The sequence below is a fragment of the Astatotilapia calliptera genome, chromosome 3 (assembly GCF_964374335.1).
Source record: "Astatotilapia calliptera chromosome 3, fAstCal68.1, whole genome shotgun sequence".
Classification (NCBI taxonomy): Eukaryota; Metazoa; Chordata; class Actinopteri; order Cichliformes; family Cichlidae; genus Astatotilapia; species Astatotilapia calliptera.
The window spans coordinates 32,808,364-32,828,291 of NC_137424.1; the positions used below are offsets into that span (position 1 = coordinate 32,808,364).

General features: G+C 43.9%; 1 protein-coding gene across 4 annotated transcripts; it reads left to right on the forward strand.

The window, feature by feature from the left end:
* Positions 1 to 401: 401 nt before the first annotated feature.
* Positions 402 to 19,542, forward strand: serpinh2 (serine (or cysteine) peptidase inhibitor, clade H, member 2). Of its 4 annotated transcripts, XM_026161645.2 has the most exons (6): positions 402 to 535; positions 852 to 1,074; positions 1,715 to 2,370; positions 7,239 to 7,331; positions 7,935 to 8,167; positions 18,315 to 19,542. In XM_026161645.2, exons 3-6 carry the CDS (start codon positions 1,722 to 1,724, stop codon positions 18,618 to 18,620), a joined length of 1,281 nt encoding a protein of 426 aa, XP_026017430.2. In that variant the 5' UTR covers positions 402 to 535; positions 852 to 1,074; positions 1,715 to 1,721; the 3' UTR covers positions 18,621 to 19,542. The 4 variants fall into 4 exon arrangements, with proteins under 4 accessions (XP_026017430.2, XP_026017431.2, XP_026017429.2 ...); XM_026161646.2 differs by lacking the exon at positions 402 to 535 and having other exon boundaries at positions 617 to 1,074; positions 1,720 to 2,370; XM_026161644.2 differs by lacking the exon at positions 402 to 535 and having other exon boundaries at positions 618 to 1,074.
* The last annotated feature ends 386 nt before the right edge of the window (positions 19,543 to 19,928 follow it).

The window sequence follows — 19,928 nt, forward strand, 5'->3', positions numbered from 1 at the left end:
ACTGAAAAGTGAGGTGTGTGTGTGTGTATGTGTGTAGGGGGGCTTCCCTGGAAACTCAACTTAAAGCACTTGAACTTATAAAGAAAATAAAATGCTCTCCGTAATCAACATGTCAAGATAAAGTCAGATTTAGGACATAATCACAAGTTTAAAAAAAGAAAAAACATCTTTAAATTGACCAAATAAAAAAAATCTGACTGCCAGCGCTGTGGTCTATTGTCCTGCGCAATGGGAGGCCTGGGTGTCAAGTTTGGGAGGCCCTGGACCACATGAGGCAGCCTCTCACGGGGTCACTGAGCTGGAGCGATGAGAAGACCATTAGCGACCCCGCTTGAGTGCCTTTGGGAACTACAACCCCCACTGAGTCCAGAACAAGAGAGTTTATTATCCCGGCAAACCCACAATGGGTTTCTTTAGAATGGAGAAACGCCTCATTTGCTGCAACCGGTGGATTTTTGTCCATTTTGAAAACCTGTACCAAGACCAACACTGCACCCACATAATCCCTGAAAAGCCCATAGGGAACCGCTGAAAGGTATCCCATCCCAACAATGACTTAGCCATATTTAATTATGGTTTTGTAAAGTATAAATGTGGGGGGGGGGAAGTTGAATAGCAGGACTGACACAAAGTGGCAGGGTTTAATGGGTTTAAAACGTTTTTATACCATTAGCTGCATATTTACCTGTCATATATAGTAAAACTGAGTTCAGACTGGATTACATGTCATTCATAGAACTGCACTGGAAAACAGCGTTATAGTTCTTTTTCACACTGTGTGCTAAGTGTGCCCTATTTTAGGTTGTTAACTAAATTTCTTTCTTTTTTTTAAATGCTTGTTTAACATGGAGCCCGCACCTAAACAGCCCAAAGCTAAATAAGCTCACGGTGGCAGCTCCTCGTGGAAGCCTGGAAGTTTCGGGAAGAGCAGAAAGCTAACCGGGAGCTGAAGTTAGCGGGGACGGTAAGCTTCCTCTGCTACGTCTGAGCTCCAGCAGCAGCAGCACCTCCTCCGGAGCTCACAGCCAGGACCGCGGCGCAAAAACGACAGGGACACACGTGAATTAATTAACGGTAAATTAATGAAACGAACACGACATTTTTCTCTCTTTCCCTGTCTTCCAGACTTTTTACATTTTTGGTTAATTTTGAGAGAGTATAAGCTGAAGTAGACGACAGATGTTTGCCGTCACTTCTGTTGAATTTCGGCAAAAGTAAGGAGTCGAAGTTTTTGCCTTTTTCTTTTTTTCTTTTAAAGGAAAGATTGAAAACGCACATTTCCCCCTCTCATTCGTTTGTTCGGTCCCAGCCTGAAAACTTCATCAGCGTTAATTGTCGCACGTTGCTTCTTTCGCGCAGCGGGTGAGATAATAACCGTGGATCCAAGTGGGGAGGAATTTAGAAAATCAAGTTCTCACTGCTGTGGCTCTGTAGGAGCAGTTTACACAAATGACACTTTTACAGGAAAAAAGGAGCCCTCAGGCTGTGTTTATATTGCTTTATCTCAACTATGAGTGTTGCAGTATGAGTATTACACTATTAAAAATCAGGTCAAAATATGCGCAATGAATAGTTGTGGAGGGGGGCTTTGCTTGCCTTGAGAATGAGAGGGGTGCATTCTCCTCATTCCTCTTGCTGTTATGTATACACAGACAGATTATCTCGTGTGAGCAAATCCTCATACTGACTCTCCTTCCCGTGCTCTCTGTTCCAGAACAGCCATGCTGCCCAGGCTCCCTTTCTGTCTCCTAATTTCTCTGCCAGTTCTCCTGGTGCAAGGGAGCATCAATAATTCATCCAAGAAGAGTGCCGATGCCCCGGCCGGTCCAGTATCTCGTCCGCCGCCACTGCCTCCTCCACCTCAGGGTGACCCGAGCTGGACCCTAGGTCTGCGGCTCTACCAGGCCCTCCGCTCCGACTCGAGCTCCGTAAATGTCATCTTCTCTCCTCTGCTGGTGGCCTCCTCTCTCGGAGCACTGGGGGAAGCTTCAGTCGGTAACACCTCCAGCCAGGTCCGAGGTATCCTCAACCCACCGTCCCCCGACAAGGCGGGGACGCAGGTTCCCGAACGTCTTGCCGAGGCGTTGAAGAGCTTCAGTGAAGCCAACGGAACCAGCTTTCACCTGCACGCATCCTCAGCTGTGTTTACCAAGCAGGTCTCTCCAGTCGACCAGGCCTTTGTGAAGCAGAGTCAGGCTAGGTTCAGAGTGCAGCATCAGAATCTGGGGAAAGGAGACTCCAAGGCTGACCTGAAGCAGCTTCAGGACTGGGCTAAGGCCGGCCTTAGTGGACTGGAAGGCGCTCCTTTGGAGGCCGAAATCAAGGCCAGGGCTGGAGCTTTGATCCTGGCGAATGCAGTGCGTTTAAAAGGTGTGTAGAAACAACATTATTGTAAATTAAATTAGTGCAGGGTTACTGAAATATTAGATAACAGTGAGCATCCAATTTTGCTTTTAAAACTGTGGGAGCGAAAAAGCTTGATGTCTTTTCCCGTTTTAGATGAGAGTATGGCGTGCGCCATTTTTAGTGATCACACAGCACAGACAGTCCGCACAAGTCTTTGCTCGCTCTGTGGCGCGTGCCAGCAATCCCACCTGTGTGCACCCTGCATCTCCATGTGTGTGTGCGCGTGCATGCGTTGGACTCCAGCTGGTGGACACAGCAGATAAAGGATGATTCTGGGGTCTATCACTGAGAGCTTATTCATCTTCCATTGGGGGGTGATGTGTCATCTTAAATAATTGAGTAACAAGTGTCCAGACTCTCTCTCCCTCGATGTCATGCCTAACATCTGTGCTCGGAGCGCTCCAAGTCTGCGGCGGCACAGCTTGGCTCGGCTCTGCTCTTTGTGACAGGCTGCAGTGGTGGAAAGCAGTCAATATTTCTGCACGGACGCAGTCGGTTAGAAGCTCCATCTGTGATTTAACAGTTGCATCCCAAAAACATATCCATCTAAATCCTTATCTGAGGTTCATTATGGCACGCTAAATGTGCCAATAAATATCGCATTTTATTTTCGAGGGTCGGCAATATTTGTTCATCCGCACTTATCATGAGTCAAGGAAATGACTTATTTTCCTTTTTCTCATTTCTTTTCCTTTTTTTGTGTGATTGTGGAATTGAATCTACCATCTCCTCCTTCGTGTCTCAGAGCACAGCCAACATTTTGAATGCCCGCTGACGTAGATTCTCATTTTTTTTTTTTGTTTGCGGTCTCCACAAAAGATGATGATGATGATGATGTGTTAAATATATCCTTCTGTCTCGCTTGTTCCTTTTTTTTGCAGCGTTGGTCTCTGTTTTTGTGCTTTTGTCACTCTCTATCACATGTCTAATCTACCCCTGTCTCCTCTCCCTCTCCTTCCCACATGTCTCCTGTTCACATCCTCCTTATCGGTGTCTATCTGCCTCTGTTCCTTCTCCTTCCTCCTGCAGGTACTGCTTTTTTTTTTTCTTTTTATTAGGTAGAAAAAAATAGAAGGCAAGGCTCCTGAAGTGAAAACAGGGTTCTGGCAAAGATAGACAACCCTTCAGAAATAACACTCCCTGACAGACTATACATTGATAAGCAATTTAATTAATTCTCTTTGTTTGATGTTTTTTGACTTCATTACAAAATTAGTTTTGTTTTTTGTTTTTTTCTGCGAGCCCACCCTCATTGGTTGGTTCATTAATTTCGTGGAGCAAATATACAAATTAGATTATGCAGCAGATTGCAGCTGCAAATTAGATTACGGAAAATTGGATTCCTTTAGTTTTGATTTATAATTTTCAGCGTGGTCGATAGTTTGCTCCTTTCTCAAACCAGCAGCTCCTGCTTTTGTTCCAACTTTTGTTTTTTTCGTTATGTTTGGGATTCCAAGGACTTAAAGCAGTTGATGATGTGTTATTAATGGGATGTTTTCAGAGGTCTCGGGTGTTATTTTATTTTAGATGGCACTGAGTAGGCATCTCCATCCGTCCGTCCCCCCCCTCCCCGCTTTTGTTTGTTTCCCTTCTCCCTCCCTTCAGTTAATTATTGAAGGAAGAATTTAAAAAAAAAAGGAAAAAAGCTCTTTGCTGTCGCTCCTCCCTCGGTCTGTACAGAGCTTTCAAAGAAAAGGAAGGTCGGGGCCAATTAGTAGCGGAACATGTTTATAGCGGAGAGATGCGAAAAGCAAAGAGGGCCAAAGAGAGGGGGGGAGAAAGAAAGGGTAAAATTAAATGAATAAAAAGGGGAGATTTCTGGGTGGAAAGGGGCAGAAGAAAAGCAAAGAGATGGGAGTGATTGGAGGAAACTGAGAAAAGTAAAGCGGGAGAGGTTGGCCTGCTGAGAGTGAAAGAGATGGACTGTCATGGTGGAGGGGATTGTAAAAGGGTCTGCCTTTGGGAGTTCCAGTCCACTCTGGTTAATTAATTCATGCTTTGTTTTGCTTTAGACAAACACCAGTGACAGCAGAGGAAAATAATACTGGGAAAAAAACAGTGGAGTGAAACTTATACAAGATAATGCGACAGCACTGGGGGACTGAAAAAGGAGAGGCGGCACATGAAGCCCCAGCTTATTTAAACTCTAATAACAGCTTCTGAAACAGCACAACTGCACGCCATCACGAGTCGATGAGGGAAGAGACCGAGCCGCGAGCTCGCATCGATTCTCCACTGGGTTACGCTTTAAGTTAACAGGACGACTCGGTAGCTGTGTGAGCGCCGCGCAGTCGTCTCGCTGTTTGTTGCTGACAGCTATTAAAAGGTTCAGGTTTAAAGCCGTCGCTCTGCTGCTGCTGTGCAGGTCTGTTTGGAGGTCAGCAGGTCATTAACCCCCCCGTGCTTGTTTTTACACGTGTGTACCGTGGAGAAAATTGTTCATCGTCGTGACATCATTTCAACAACACGGTTGCCGCTTCAGGTAACCTTCAGCCGGCCGCTTTGGAATTCCAAAGCGTGTTTCCCAGGAAGCGGACTGAATGCCTGTGATGTGTGCTAGCATGCCCGGGAGGGACAATCACACGTCTTTTCTGCTGCGATTTGTGTTTGGCTGCGCTCCATTCGAGTCTGGTTGGCTTTTGGAGATGCCACCCATGGTGTTGAAACAATTAGTCAGGCAGCTATTAATAAAAAAAAAAAAGAATAAGTGTGGAATTTAATAATAAGTTAAACAGTTTAAAGAAACTCCAAATGTAGACAAAGTGTAACGAGGCCTAACAGTGTGTGAAAACAGTCTTCCTCGTCTCTGTAACTTTCTAGTCTGGAGATAAATGGAGCCAAACATCTTTGAGGTTTACCATAATGGTGTTTGTTGCTTTTATGATTATTTACTTATTTTACTTTTCCAGAATAAGTTTCAGCCAACCAACTCTGTGATCCTCATACATAAGTGAGTCGGTGTTTCTTTGTAACACTTTGGTAATGAAGTGAGTGTTTTTTTTGTTTTGTTTTCTTGTGATTAGAGAAGAGATTTGCAGATAATGGACTTTAAACCAGTGGATGAATAGATGATGGCTGAATATGTCTTGTGTATATAAGTGTTCCCTACCAGTGAGGTAACGCAGTGACGATGCTATGTTGCTTATCTGGCTTCATCTTGGTTAATTTGTTAGCTTTTCCGCTACACTTTAGTACCAAACAGCACTGTTATTTTGACCTGCTGCTGGTGAAAAGGTGAGAGGCTCACAAAGGTCTTTAGAATAGAAGATAATTGTTGACGGTGTTGATATTTCTGTAAGGAAAAAGTAATTTCTCCAAAATGGGCAGCAGATGCTGAAATACTCAACATGTGATTTCTTATTTTTATTACACACGTATATCTAAACCCATGTTCTAAGTTCAAATGCTTTTACTGGAACAGACTGATGTTGATGGTTGACATGTAGCTGTAACACAGCCTGTTACAGACTGCTGAGACCATATCATGTAAAATGCACTGATAAATCTGTACATCTGGCACTTTGGCAGTTTTGCTGATCGTTTTAGTGAGCAGATTGGCGTCCTTGTGAATTGTGGGATAGCACTACCTGTTTCAGCCGCCACCGTGTCAGGCAGCTGGAGTTGATGTCACCGTATTTAAGGACGGTGACGTGTCAGGATGTCAGCCAGTTAAGCTTAACTGGCAAAGGTGCATCTACAGACTGTATGATCAGAAACCAGAGTGCAGGCTTATTGGTTGGGTGTGTTAGTCACATGTAACTGTAGTTTGTTTTTGTCAAATACACATATCTGCAAGTTTCTTGGGAAAATGAGAACAAAATTGCACAAAATTGAGCAGAAGCAGTTTCCTTGTGTCTTGTTTTGTTAGTGAAACCCAGTACAGTGTATACTTATCTTAGCAGTGTGGAGGAGTGTTTTGACTAAATCAGGCTGAGCATGATTTATTTTCCCCTGTCATCTGTCTTCACAACTTATGGCATGTGAGGTATATCTTTTTGTCTTAAGGTAAATTATGGGGCACTGTGTCTTGTATTGATCTCTCCTTAAAGTTCCTGTGCTTGTAGGTGTCACCTTGTGCTCTGAGAACTTGGTCTGTTTTTCTTCAGAGGAATTAAAAACAGCGCAGACAAAAGACGAGTCTGTGCACAGTTCTTAATAGAGGTGCTTAATAATAAAAACCAAGCAATCAGTCTGCAGGCTTTCACATTGCCAATTGAGGCATTTCATAGTTTTTGGCCTCCTTGAACCTTAGCTTTGTGTGACGAGAGCGCTGACCTTTTCAAATGATTTATCGATAATGAGAATCATCATTAGTTATAGCCCTAGCCAGCCTCAGGTGTCATTCACAAAGAGCGCGATGGGTACAAGTCATAATCTGCCGACCTCTACGCCCCATCCAATGTCCCCTGCCCTATTGAATGGACCAGCAGCTTTCAGAGTGTGTTGTGAGGTTATTACAACGGTAATTCCTCCACTCTTAGCTCCTCTTAAATTGACAGCTGTCAGGAGGTTAGCAGGGCCAAGTGGGGATGTGTTGAACATTGAATAGGGGTCAGTAGCCTTAAGGTCTTCATAACTGCTGCAGTACAGCACTCTGCCTCAGCAGCTTTCAGGAGGGTATACATTTTTTAATGGGCAGTACACACAGATGATTCATGAGCAGTGCCAGCCAGTGTCGCTGTATATGTGTTTTATGAACATGGCATTGTTTAACCTATTGTTCACTTTTTCTCCCGTTTCATTGATTTTGTTTTTATCCTCTCCCTCCCCATGCAGTCCATCTATATGAAGCATGCTGTATTTAAAACTGCTTTTTCTTTCTCTTTGCTCAGGGCTGTGGGAGAGAGATTTCAGCGAGGAAAGCACAGATCGTCGTACCTTCCTGGGAAAGAAATACACCAAAGTGGTGATGATGCACAGAGCAGGTAAAAAAAAAATAATAATAAAAAGCTGTACGCAGTCTGTCACTGCTCTATTCCTGCCAGGGAATAAATGCAGCGAGAAGGAATCCAGCTCTAAAAGGGACGTGAATATTTGTGAGGTCCAATATGCCTCGCTCTAATTTATCAGTGTGTCCCTAATGATTTATTTAGCACATTTTCCATATTTTATGCATTGTCTTAAAACAGCAACAAGGCAGGGTGAGTTTCTTCTAGGATAACAGTTAAGAGACGTAGACCGGATGTATATTTCTTTTAATCTCATCTATAATGTCACTTTCAACTCACGAGTGAGAATTGTGTTACGGCTGGCTTGTTGTCGGCCTGTCGCAGCTTGCATTTCCTTTATGTATGAAGCGAAACTAACTCCAGCATTCCCTCTGCGAGTTCACTCGGTGATAGAGGGAGGTGGCGCCGAACGACTGCAGCGACACGGCTGAAAGTGCAGCTCTGAACCAACTTCCAAGAGAACTTCTGCATTAAACTACTGCTAAAAAAGAAAACGTTACTTCACAGCACTGCTTCTCTCCTTGACTCTCTGATCTTTGCTCAACTCTTTGCCTGCCCCCTGCTGTCCCCCTGCTACAGGTTTGTACCGCTTTCATGAAGACACTGACAACATGGTGCAAGTTCTAGAGGCGCCTCTGTGGGGAGGCAGGGCCAGCGTCGTGCTCCTGCTGCCCTTTCATGTCGAAAATCTGGCTAAGTTGGAAAAGCTGCTGACCCTGGAGCTGCTGTCCAAGTGGCTGGAGAAGGCCAGTGTAACCAGTGTGGCCATCTCTCTGCCCAAGGCAAACATCACTAGCACGCTCAGTCTGCAGGTTAGTTCAGCAAAGTTTGTTTTAGTACAGTGGCATAAAAAGATTCTTGCTGTGAGTCAGGTCCTTTAAATTCAGCTCATACTGCCTTTCATTGTCATATAAGTCTCAAACGGGTCCTGCTAATGCAGTATGGCATAAGTATGGCTCTGAAGTGCTTAAATAGAAGGTTGAGTTAATCTTACTTCTTGGAAACGCATGTAGGAGTCCTGGTTACACCTTGTACTGTTTCCATGTGTTAAAGAGACATCAGTAGGCTTGGATAGTTTTTTTCCCTTATTTTCCTAATATTTCACAACTGTATTTTTATGCATTACTTGTGTTTTGTTTATTTTATTTATTTAAAAAAACCTCATAATTAAAGCTGTTGTCGAGTGATGTCATCGTTGCTATGGATTGTTAATTACCGTTGGCTACCGAGGTAGCAAGGCTTGAAGTAGGAAGAATGACATCCTGTGTCATTATAGCCGGGCAGTGTTTTGATCTAGAAAATGAACAGCCGAGTCAGGAAATGCTGACTGGAGCTGTGTGTAACCACATACAATACAAGCATGTTGATGTTAACCTACAAGAAAAGAAGGCTGCTGATGCTGCCGCTGCTAATATTAGTCATTTTTAGGTCTGGTAGTTTTGCTAATGTTAACTGGTTACAAAGTTAGGAGCTAGAACCCTCCAACCTCCGTCCATAGATTGTTGCTGAAGGAATCTGTGGCCCTGCTGTAATGGACACTAATGCATTGAGGGGGTGAATGAAGAAGATGTGCTGATGATGATTAGTGAACTGGCATTTTCAAGTGTTACGTTCTTTAGACAGGGGCGCCACCAAGGAGGATGCCTGTCCTACGTTGGTAATAATTAAAAAAAGGTAAAGGTAAAGCTGGTGCCAATCCCTGGATAGATCACTGTTTTTGATGTGCCAGCCCAGTATATTTAGAGGCCACCCCTATGAAAGTAATTCTGGAGGCACCGCTGTCTTTAGGTATAACTTTGCCCAAATTTCTTGGGTCACAATCTCCTCTAGCTTCTATGGTCACGATGCTGTTTTCCTTTTTTATTCTTTTTTCTTTCTTTTTTTGCATTTATACGCAGACCAGTAGACCAAGTTGTTTTTTAAGTAAGTTTAAAGTGCGGTGAAGTGGGAGCTGTGCAGCTGTTTCAAACCCTAGTTGAATTTGACAGAGTGGATCCCTGTGTGCAGCTTCAATTCTAGTTTCTTCTTCCATTCATTCCCTGTATCTGCGCACTGCATCATTTTTCACTCCACCTGATACGCTTTCTCATTTCACCCAGCAATGCAGTCATCATTCTCATTGTTTCTTTGCCTGCTTTATCCTTCTCTGGATTTTCCGCATCTCTTCATTATTCCCTGCCTCTGTCTTGGCCGGCTGCTTTTCCTGTCTTGCACTCTTCTTATCTGTCTACCCTTTTCTCACACATATTGGCACCCCCTCCCACCCCATCCTTTGGTCTTCCTGCTCTTCCTCTATGCTGTGTCGTGTTTCTCGCTTCTATTTTCCTTCTTTTACTTTCTCCTTCCATTCGGAACGTGACCACTGTGTCTTACTTAGTTTTGTGCCTCCTTCTTCGACTGCTTTTGTTTATTCTTTTTTAGTACTGGCTGTAATTGAAGCCTCAGTGCAGACGTTGGCTAAGGTGAGTTCAAATGTCAGTCCTTTCCACTATTCTCTTCTCACTCTTGAGGTGAAGGGTGCCCAGGTGTATCAAACCTGGGCACCCAAACCTTCCTGCTCGGAGGCTAAGAGGGGCCTGAAGATGACCATGACCTGTACCTCCTCTGTGGGGTCCCGGTGCCTCCCACAGGCCTTCTTTTGCAAGAGCACAAAGGTTATGCCACAGCCCAGCTGGTAATGTGGATCTCTGCTCCTGCTACTCCCAGGGCCAGCAGGTAGCTGGTCTGAGGTACTGAGAAGTGAATAGGACAGCCAAGCGGACAGAAAGCAGCTTAGTGGCAGCTGATGCTAATGTGAGTGCATTAGGGTTGTTAAGGTTCATCCAGGCCAAACTGGAGGCTGCTGACTGGGAGGCTTGAGAGTTGTCGGGCTGGTGGAAGAGCACGTATTTTACCAGGCCGAGAGGTGTCTAACAGGGACACAGAAACATACAAGCTGCTAGAATCACACGGGCCTTTCACCTTCAGGAAATTCCTGCTGAGGGGGTGAAAGTGGAAGGAAAGTTTTCTGGTCAGGTTTATGGAATTGACATTAGTTGCAGTCACAGTTCTATAGGTTAACTTTAATACTTTTCACTTCTCTTTGTGAAATACTGTTCTTCCATGTGATGTTCCACGTGGCATCTTGTAATTATAAAAAAATCAAACTCAGATTTTCCTTTGTGGCTCCAAGTAAACTGTTGAAAAAACAAATAGAGGAACATGGCTGAGATTGCTAATTCCAAGTATCTTGAGCAAAGCACAGGAAGTAGCCTGTGACAAACAGCCAGTTTAATTGTGCTCTGTTATTACTAATACTACGTTGTTATTATTATTGACAACTGATGGAGCCTTTCAAAGAAGAAGTTTGCCATTGAAACCAGAACAGCTATGCTGAGCGCTGGCTCAGAATGACAGGCTGCTACAAGAATCTTTGCACCTTTGCAAGAGATGTAGGATAAAGGAATTTCCTAACAGAGATCTAGGTATGCATGCAGCAAAGCATGAATAAGGAGAGTCAAGAAAGGAATGGCATTTAAGATCCTTGATAGCCATTAAAATGTTCCTAGATTTAGCTCAGTAGTGGATTTCTAGTACTCACTCTTTTCCACCAATAAGATGTAGATGTGTTTAATTTTTACCTCATATTGTCTTCATAAAATTGAAAACTGACTTGGGCTTTCATGGGGTCTGATTGTTGGGCCTGGATCTGTTAAGATTTGACTTCAGCCTGGATTTTTTTCCAATCTCTAACTTGAGCTATGTCAGAAACAACGAATTTAGCGAAAACACAATGTGTTGTACTTTGAAAGTGTGCATACTGCAGAGCAAGTCATATTATTGGTAGATAATCTGATTAAATATACTCCAAAAGACACCAGCAGAAGATGCACCGTTGATAGATCCAGTTCTGTGATGTCCACTGAGTGAGGAAACGCCTCAAAGCAGCCACACCCCTTGTTATAAGACTATACGGAAAAATGTTTTGTCACAGTGCTGTTGGTATTGAGAGTTGGAAAACTGGTTTCAGAAACTAAAAATATTGTACCAGGCTGTACGTGTATTATTTTCATTGCTAACGCTGAGCATTTTAACATCGGTTTATGGAGTTTACTCTCAAGTGGCCATTAGAGGAACTGCAGCTTCTGGCACCATTTTTTCTGGAGGTTGCTTTTTTTACCATTTCAAACTTTTATTACTTAAATTATTTTTTTCTTCATTCCTCTTGCATCTTTTCAGTGACTTGTTCTACTTTGAAAAATTGCTTAGTCTTCAATCTGACTACACCCAGAGACCAGTTGATAACACAACAGTTGTGGATGAGCTAGAGAGAAGTAGTAACGGGGGGAGGTTAGTTTAACCTGACAGAAGCAGAAGCATCCCAGTAAAACCCATTTCCCCAGGGCAGTGGACACCGACTGCAACCTTTGCCGACGTCCTATCCATATGTATGCTGTAACCTCATCATGGACTGATGAAATCCACTTTGCCCTCGTTTTACTTTAGCAAACATCTCTGTAGAGCTGTGCTACCATGTTATTCTGCTAGCTGCGCCCCGGAGAACAAGCTTTTGACATTAACATTGTCAGGAGACTCTCGGGAGGAGGATGTAATCTAGAACTAAAGCTTGAAATGGCTTCTGACACGCCTATGACTTTGCCAGAGAAAGAGCAGAAAGCATCCTGTTGCACAGACCCTCCTTTGTCTCTCCGAGGCAGTTTTACGGACAGAAAAAACAGAAAACAGAAAACCTTTAATGGTCTTAAATAACTAAAAGTAGCTGTACAGTGTTCTCATTATGCAACCTAATTATGGGTGAGCACGTTTTGGCCCCGTTTGACTCGTGATGAGTTGTCTTCCTCCGTTTGCTCTCTCAAGAAAAATAAGCGCATTTGAGAAATCATTGCGAAAGGACTCAAGCTCCAAACAAAACCCTCTACCCACTCTGATCTCATTGCGTCTGTCTTCCCAAACCCTCTGGCCAGCGACAGTTCCGTGTCTTCACTGACAATCATTTTTCCAATTGGGTCAGCCAAATAATTGCTCATCACCGTGCGTTAATGCTGTTTACCACTTTGTCTGTCAGTGCCACGGATGGCCATGGAATCCTTAGATTAGAGGGCAGCATTTGGAAAAAACGATGATCTTAGCTGTGTGTGTGTGTGTGTGTGTGTGTGTGTGTGTGTGTGTGTGTGTGTGTGTGTGTGTGTGTGTGTGTGTGTGTGTGTGTGTGTGTGTCTAAGACTTTCATCTTGTGTGCGTAGCAAATGAGCACAAACAAAATCGCACACCTCTGACTCATGTTGAGCGGATTTGCCACATCCAAAAGCATCGTTCGCTCCTTCACCCCAGTCCTCCCCGTCGTATCAGTCACAGGGATCTAAATCCTTTTTGTAGGTCAAACATGTGCCTCTTGTAAACCATCGCTAAGCGACTGAACCTTGGCTCCGCTGACCTAAATGGGAGTGACACTTAGGGCAGGGCGATATGACCAAAAATATTTATCACGATATACATTTGAAAATTCGCGATAACGATATAACTGACGATATAATTGACACTAGACAAGATACTTTACAACTCCACAACTTTATTAGTGCAAAAAAAAAAACATCAATGTATTTTCACTTAAACAAGCAGCTGTTTTTTATGTGCGTTAAAGTTATATAAAACTTTAACAGTGCAAATGCAAATTCCTTGCTGACAGTTTAACCAAAAGGCATTTCCAATGGAAATTGGCCGACATATCCTCAGTAGGGATGGGTACCGGTGTCGGTTCTGACATAAACGGTAGTAACCAGACCGAAAAGCAGCGCACATTTCGGTGCTTTATTTCGGTGCTTTTTTTTCCTGAGCTGTGATACACTTCTAGCCAATCATTTTACGTTTCCGAGGATAGTAGGCGGGGCCAGGTACGTACGTTCTGTTAGAGCAGAGCTACAGATTAAACGATACCCATCCCTAATCCTCAGCATAACGATGTATAATATCCACAAAACTTAAAGAGGTTATACACACACAATACCGTAATACTATGTTGAAGCACAGTACGTATCACTCCGCGAGGCTCCTGCCTACAATAGCCGCAACGCTCCGACAATCCATCAAGCGGTGCGGGTTCGTAGCTTAGCAAAGTCGTACTAAAACATTTGACCGATTTTCGAGCACCGTGTACATAAAATCGTTTCGAGGTCAGTAAACACAACCAGAATTCATACATAAGGCACACGGGGTTATAAGGGACACTGTCGAGTTTCAGAAAAATCAAAGGATTGATTTTAAGTGTGCCGTATTTTCCAAAAAACATGGTAATAACGACGGCCCGCTAGCATGCTCTACCAAAAATAGTGCTTTGTTGTGTGTCTGACGGACGAAAGCTAAACCTGTTCCACCACTGAAGTTGCAGCATTTTTACAAACTGATTCTGGTTCATCTGGTTCATTCAACGATTTGCTTTCGCCGCCATGCTTTTTCCGACGTGTGCTCAGCAAAAAGGCACTGCGCATGCGCGTTTCACCCCTATTCTATCGCGATATTTCATTTTTCTATCGTTGCCCAAAATTATACCGGTATTACCATGAACTTTATGATATGGCCCAGCCCTAGTGACACTGGCTGGGAAAGTGAGCAGGAGAGGTGGGAGAGAACGAGAGGGGTCAATGATTGCTTGGGGACGAGGTGGGAAGCACACGAAGACCCATACAGAGCAGCAAAGTGTGGCATTTCTCTTCCTTTGTCTTGTCGGTGGTGGCGTTTTTCTCCGGTGAAGAATAGGAGTGTGACGGGGTCTGCAGCCAGAGACGGAGAACCCTCTTAACAAGCCTTGCCCAGAGGTCACAGAATAAACCACACTCATTCCTTTTCTCTCTGATCCACTGCTGACCAGGCCACACACATGCACGCACACTCACTAATGGCCAAACTTGAGCTCCTCGGTGGCTATATCTCCGATTGGTGACTAAGACATATGAGTGTTCACCAGAGAGCTCACTCAGTCATGGATAATGAGGTCAAAAGGCCATCAAATATTTACAAGAGCGCACTCTGCAGTATACAGTGTCAAGGGGCAGCTGTTTTAGCACAGCTACCATAGCCCTGCATCATATGAATTAATCAGATGTGTTTCATGGCCATTAGTTAAACATCTCGCTGAAAGCTAAGGCTTTATTTTCCTTTTTTTTTTTTTTTTCTCTTCTCCAGTAAAATGGTCTCATAGAATAAAGCGCTACTCATGTGTCTGTGTGAATGAGACACAGAGCACATTGACTGTGTAGAAGAGGTAAAAGCCCATGTAAATAAGATACCAGTAGGAGTGATGCTGATGAGACCTTAATAAAGCGATGGTGAGGCTTTGAAGCCTCGAGAGCCGATAATGTGTGAAAAAGAAAAGGCTTTCTTTAAAGCCTGCATCAAATGTGTCCATGAAATGGTGCTGCGATGATGCCAGTGCCGCACACTGCACACTTCAAACCACCCACGTGGGGATGTTTAGGGCAGCACTGAATTAGGCAGAACGTGTCTGGAGTTACTTAAGGTGGCAAAATCTGGGAAATCAGCACCAACGCTGGTCCTTTATTTCCCAAGGTTGCCATAGTAGATGGATCTGCATGTGATTTGGCACAGATTTTATGCCCATTGCCCTTCTTAACACAAGCTTCGCTTTTACAGGAACAGCTAGTAGTTTACTAGCTTGTGAGTCTGTGTGCCCTCCTGGTGTGCAACCACAGACGTTTCAGGTGTGTGGAGAAAGTGTTAACCACATGGAGCCACTGTACTGTAACAGTATAAGATGATAGAAAATTAGAAATTCTTTTAGTTTTTATTTATTTATTCGCTTTGTTGCCTTTTAATATAGAGCTATATATAGAGCTGAGCCAAGAAGGAAACAAAAGCAGAGTGAGGAGGATGATGTGAAAAAAAAAAAAAAGCACTCCAGCTAACAGTGTTCATGTAGCATGTGCTTTTAACAATTCCACTCACTTAAAATGTATGGGAAAGTGGAATCATTGCTATAGTGTGGGAGAAAGTGTAAAAGGCAATGTGAAAAGATAATGAGGAGCATTAAAATAGAAATGAAATAACACACTAATGCATAGTTGACTGACAGAAGTTAGTGTTTTAGTAACTGATGAATTATTTCGGTGATTACGGTGGAAAAATGCCAAAGATTGCTTGTGCCAGCTCCTCATTTGTCAGGATTTCGGTGTCGTCCCAGCACTTTTCTACTGTTGTTGTTGTTCAAATAACTTTGAATAGTGAACCTCATTATTTCTCTGTGTTCTAACAGTTTTAGACTAAAGACTCTAAAAGTGAAAGTTGTTAGTTTAGTACAAAGTAAATTAGATTGCACAGTGAGAATCGTTTTATTATCCAGTGTGTTATCTTTTGTCCAGAGGCACAGATCGGCCTCACTCTCGCCTACCCTTTGCTTTCTGTAGTCCCTCTTCCTTACCTGCTGTGTGGTCCAAATGAAGTGGGGTTTTTTCCCATTTTACCTGCTTTTCTTCTCTAATTGTCAACTAAAAAAATCATTTTTTGCAGGATTAGAAGAGAAACGTTGGCTTCACTATTTAGTTTCTGAAATATTAGATACAGTATGCAGTTCACAGACATAAAAGGTCACAAGAAAATAAGAATTTGCAGTGAACACATTCAGCACTACAGACAAACCACTTGTTTCTTTTTTTTCTTTTCCATTTTAACTGTCGAGGTAAATAGTCTTGGTGTGGTGTGAGGTCTTCATAGAGTTGAATCATCTTAAGGTCTTTTCCCCAAGTTCAAATCGCATCATTTGCATACAACAGCTGAAAGGAGCGCTGCCTAGCAGCGACCTCCCTTTTGATCTTTGCTTTTTTTCTCTCTCATCTTTTTTCCTCTTTAACTTCATCATTATTAAAGCTGGTCTGCTTTTTTTTTTTAAAGCATCCAGAACAACTGCTCGCTGATAGAGCTGTAACGTGTCCATGTCCGCCACAACCTTAAAACCCCCCACAGGTACACCCGACAAGCTTCTTAGTGGGCCCGACCATCGAGGTGAAATAATGTGATGCTGAGTGTTGCATGCCTCAGGGCCATGCTACCTCGGGCCTGGTTAGACTCCACTGCTGTAGGTAAAGGTAGCCCTGGCCACACATACACTCTTAGATGAAATCTCCAGGTGACAATGCCTGTGGCTCCCACTCGCAGACAAATAGCTCGTTGATGTTGTGCGCGAGGCATCAGCAGTCCACCCAGTGCTGTTCCATCTAAGATTCATGCGGTGCGTCCGAGAGAAAGGGCAGCCAAAGAGCACCTCCCAGAGGTTTTTCTCCCCGTATAATGCAGTGCCACACCTCCGCAGCGCACAAGGCCTCAGTGGGCTCCGCTGACATGCCTGCTTCTTCTTATTGTGCTGCCACTGGGTCCTCTTATTTATGTATATAGATAGATAGATAGATAGATAGATATAGAGGTGTGTGTGTGTGTGTGTGTGTGTGTGTGTGTGTGTGTGTGTGTGTGTGTGTGTGTACACACACACACACACACACACACACACACACATATATGTCCACAATTGTGCACATAGGTGGAAAGAATGTGTCGTGAGTGACAGAGAGAGATGCCAGGTAGTTTCTTGTTAAGTAACTTAGGGGAGGAAAAAAATTGAAATGATCTCCGATGGAGACTGACAGTTTGCAAGAACATTGTAAAGCGGGGTGAGTAGGCCTGCCCAAGAAAAAGGAGAAGGATCGAGTTAGAAAAAGAATGGGATAACATGGAGGCACGTGGGCCAGATGAGGTATGGAGACGCTGGGCGAGTGTCAGAGCTGCAGAGGAAGACAGTGATGTAGTGGAACCGTGTGGGGTGGGTGGGGGTGAGAGAAGAGTAGAGGAATAATGGATGAGGACAATAGAAGTGCATTAGAGAAGGAGGTGGTGCTCGTTCTCTGTGGACACAAATGCATGAAAACACTGGAATGGGAGTGACAGATGCCTACAACTGTATATACATGCACTTGTTTTGTGTTTAGGTTTAACCTGTGATGATTGGGGTGATTTTTTTTCGAGCATGCACATCTTAGCTTTTAAACGAAAAGCAGATGTTCTACATGGTTTATTGCAGTTTTCTATTAGTCTGTGGTTTTAAGACGTGAGCAAAAACAGTGTGGTTTTGGTTCAGCGAGGGAGCACCCACAGAACAGCCGGAAGATCTTAGTTGTTGTCTGCTAGTAAAAGACGTTTCCAGTAAGGAGTTTTGTCAGCTAAAGTTTAAAGAATGCCGGAAAACAGTACCGTCACCCACCCATCTTCCCCTGCAGATATTCTGTAGCCGTGGCCTCGCGCGCATCCGCACAGATGAGTCCACACACCCCACGTCCACACCCACACATGCTCTCATCTGGCCCTTGCAGAAGCCTGTCACTGTGAGTGGCCCTCTGCCATGGGAGGATAAACTACCTGTCATGGCGACGACTTTCTGTGGAATTCATATCAGAGGCAAAACAAAGGAGGTGCCGAGGTCACGGGGCATCACTCTTAAATTATTCATCCTCTGCATCCTCCTTCCGTCTCCTCTCTGCCTGTCGTCCACTTTGTTCTGCCAGCTCACAACAAGGGCAACTGTCAGCCTCTTTTCTATCTCAAATTTTTGGGTATATAAAGTAGATAAATATTATGGTAAGTAAAGAAAATGCTGCTTGTGAAAAGTTACTCATTGAGTGTTTTTAAGCACATCTTTATGTGCAAGTTAATCATATTGCAGGGTTTGGTTAGGGCACCGCTCGTCCCAAACTTCTGAATGTCAGCATCATGAAATTTTAAAATCTGCTTTCCCTCCTGCTCCTTGTTTGGTCCCCTCGCGTGCATAATTGATCAGCGTCCTGGCAGCTGCACTTGGAGAGCGTGTTTATCTACGATGGCACCAAGCTTTGAGAACTTGTTTGAGAACTTACTCAAGGCAGCCATGAAGTCTTATCATCTTTTCTTTCCCTCCAATTGCAGAAACAGTTGGTTACTTTAGGTTTGACCGATGCCTGGGACCAGAAGTTGGCTGACTTCTCTGGGGTGTCAGCCAAGAGCAAAGGAAAGCTTCACCTTGGTGGCGTCCTTCACTGGGCTACCCTGGAGCTGGCTGCTCAGGCAGGGAAAGAAGATGCTGACCTACAGGAGGAACACATTGATCGGCCTAAATTGTTCTATGCCGATCACCCCTTCATTCTCTTCGTCAGAGACAGCGCCACGGGAGCCCTGCTGCTGATGGGAGCTCTGGACCACGTGGAGGGAGAGCCCTTACACGATGAACTGTAGCACCCTCCCTCCTGTTGCGTTATCCTTCTTTTCTCATCTTTGGTGTTTCTTTTCTTTTCGCATCCCCCTCTCAAAAGACTGCACACTGGTTTCTGAGTGGAGACATTGTCATTCACTGTTGCACACAATCGCATCAGACTACGTCTGGCTGTCAGACTGACACCGCGTAGTCTCACACTGACTGACACTGACACCGACACCGCCATACTCGACAGAGTCACACTCGCACAGTATCACCAACATGGCATATAGAACAAAAATACTGTAAGAGACATTACTAAAGTTGACGGATACACCAAAAACACTAACTTTGAGAGACTACTTGCCTTTTTTTCCCCCCTCCTTCCCCACACACACGCACGCACAAGGACTCTATCATCAAGTCAACACAATACGAGATGACAAACACCAACATGCTTGACAAGCACAAGTAGTTACACTGACACAACATAAGCAACCGACAAAGAACTTCAACAAACAGAAGCTCGCAGTGACACTTGAAACTCTGCTGTCAGGGCAGGTGCGCGTTTGTGTGTTTGCGCAGTGACCGACACATCAAGGGTACCCCTGTGGCCAGTCTCTAAGCTGGCAGGGACCATTGGCGGGGTCCCCAGGGCTACGTCCAAGGAAGACTGATGGCTCAGCCAAGTGCTTATTGATGAGCCAGCTTAATGCTAATGACTGTAATGCGTTACAACGCTTGTCAACAACACGGAGAGGACGGGGAACCTTTTAATCTCTTAATGCCATCGGGGATCAATGACACCATTATGCTGTTGGAAACAAATGTAACTTACATTACTTGATGTAAATGTAACAAGTTTATATTTAGAAAGATTACACAAACTCAATGACGTCTCCATGTTGAATATATTTTTTTAAATTTAGGACAATGTTTGAATAAAGGGCTGTTTTGGGGGGATTTTTTGAATTCTTTATTGTCAGTCTCATCACCTGATCACTGATTCAAAACAAACAAAAGTGTCCTGTTGATATGTCAGATGTCTGTTGCAGGTAATTTATTTTCCTCAACTTCAACCCTGAACTAAAAGGCCTTGCATGCGCCGCCAGGGTCTATGGAAGTAGATTTAAAGCCCCAAACTAAATCACTTACTGAATTTTAGTGGCAACACATGATAGAATTGCAGTGCATTGAAAGTGTAGCAGGCGACTTTGTCAACACAGTCACAGAATGCTCTCCAACAACCTCAGGTAAAATGCGTTTCTTCCATTTCCACCGATAAATAATTGAGAAATCAAATCTATGGTTGAATAAAAGAAAACGAAGGTCCCTGCTTGCCGTTCCTC

What these genes read in the sequence shown, in the direction of transcription:
- serpinh2 (XM_026161643.2), top strand. Translation starts at nt 1,180, where the DNA reads ATGTTTGCCGTCACTTCTGTTGAATTTCGGCAAAA. An exon ending in TCTGTTGAATTTCGGCAAAA is followed by an intron (nt 1,215 to 1,714) that starts GTAAGGAGTCGA and finishes TCTCTGTTCCAG; the next exon opens with AACAGCCATGCTGCCCAGGC. An exon ending in GAATGCAGTGCGTTTAAAAG is followed by an intron (nt 2,371 to 7,238) that starts GTGTGTAGAAAC and finishes CTCTTTGCTCAG; the next exon opens with GGCTGTGGGAGAGAGATTTC.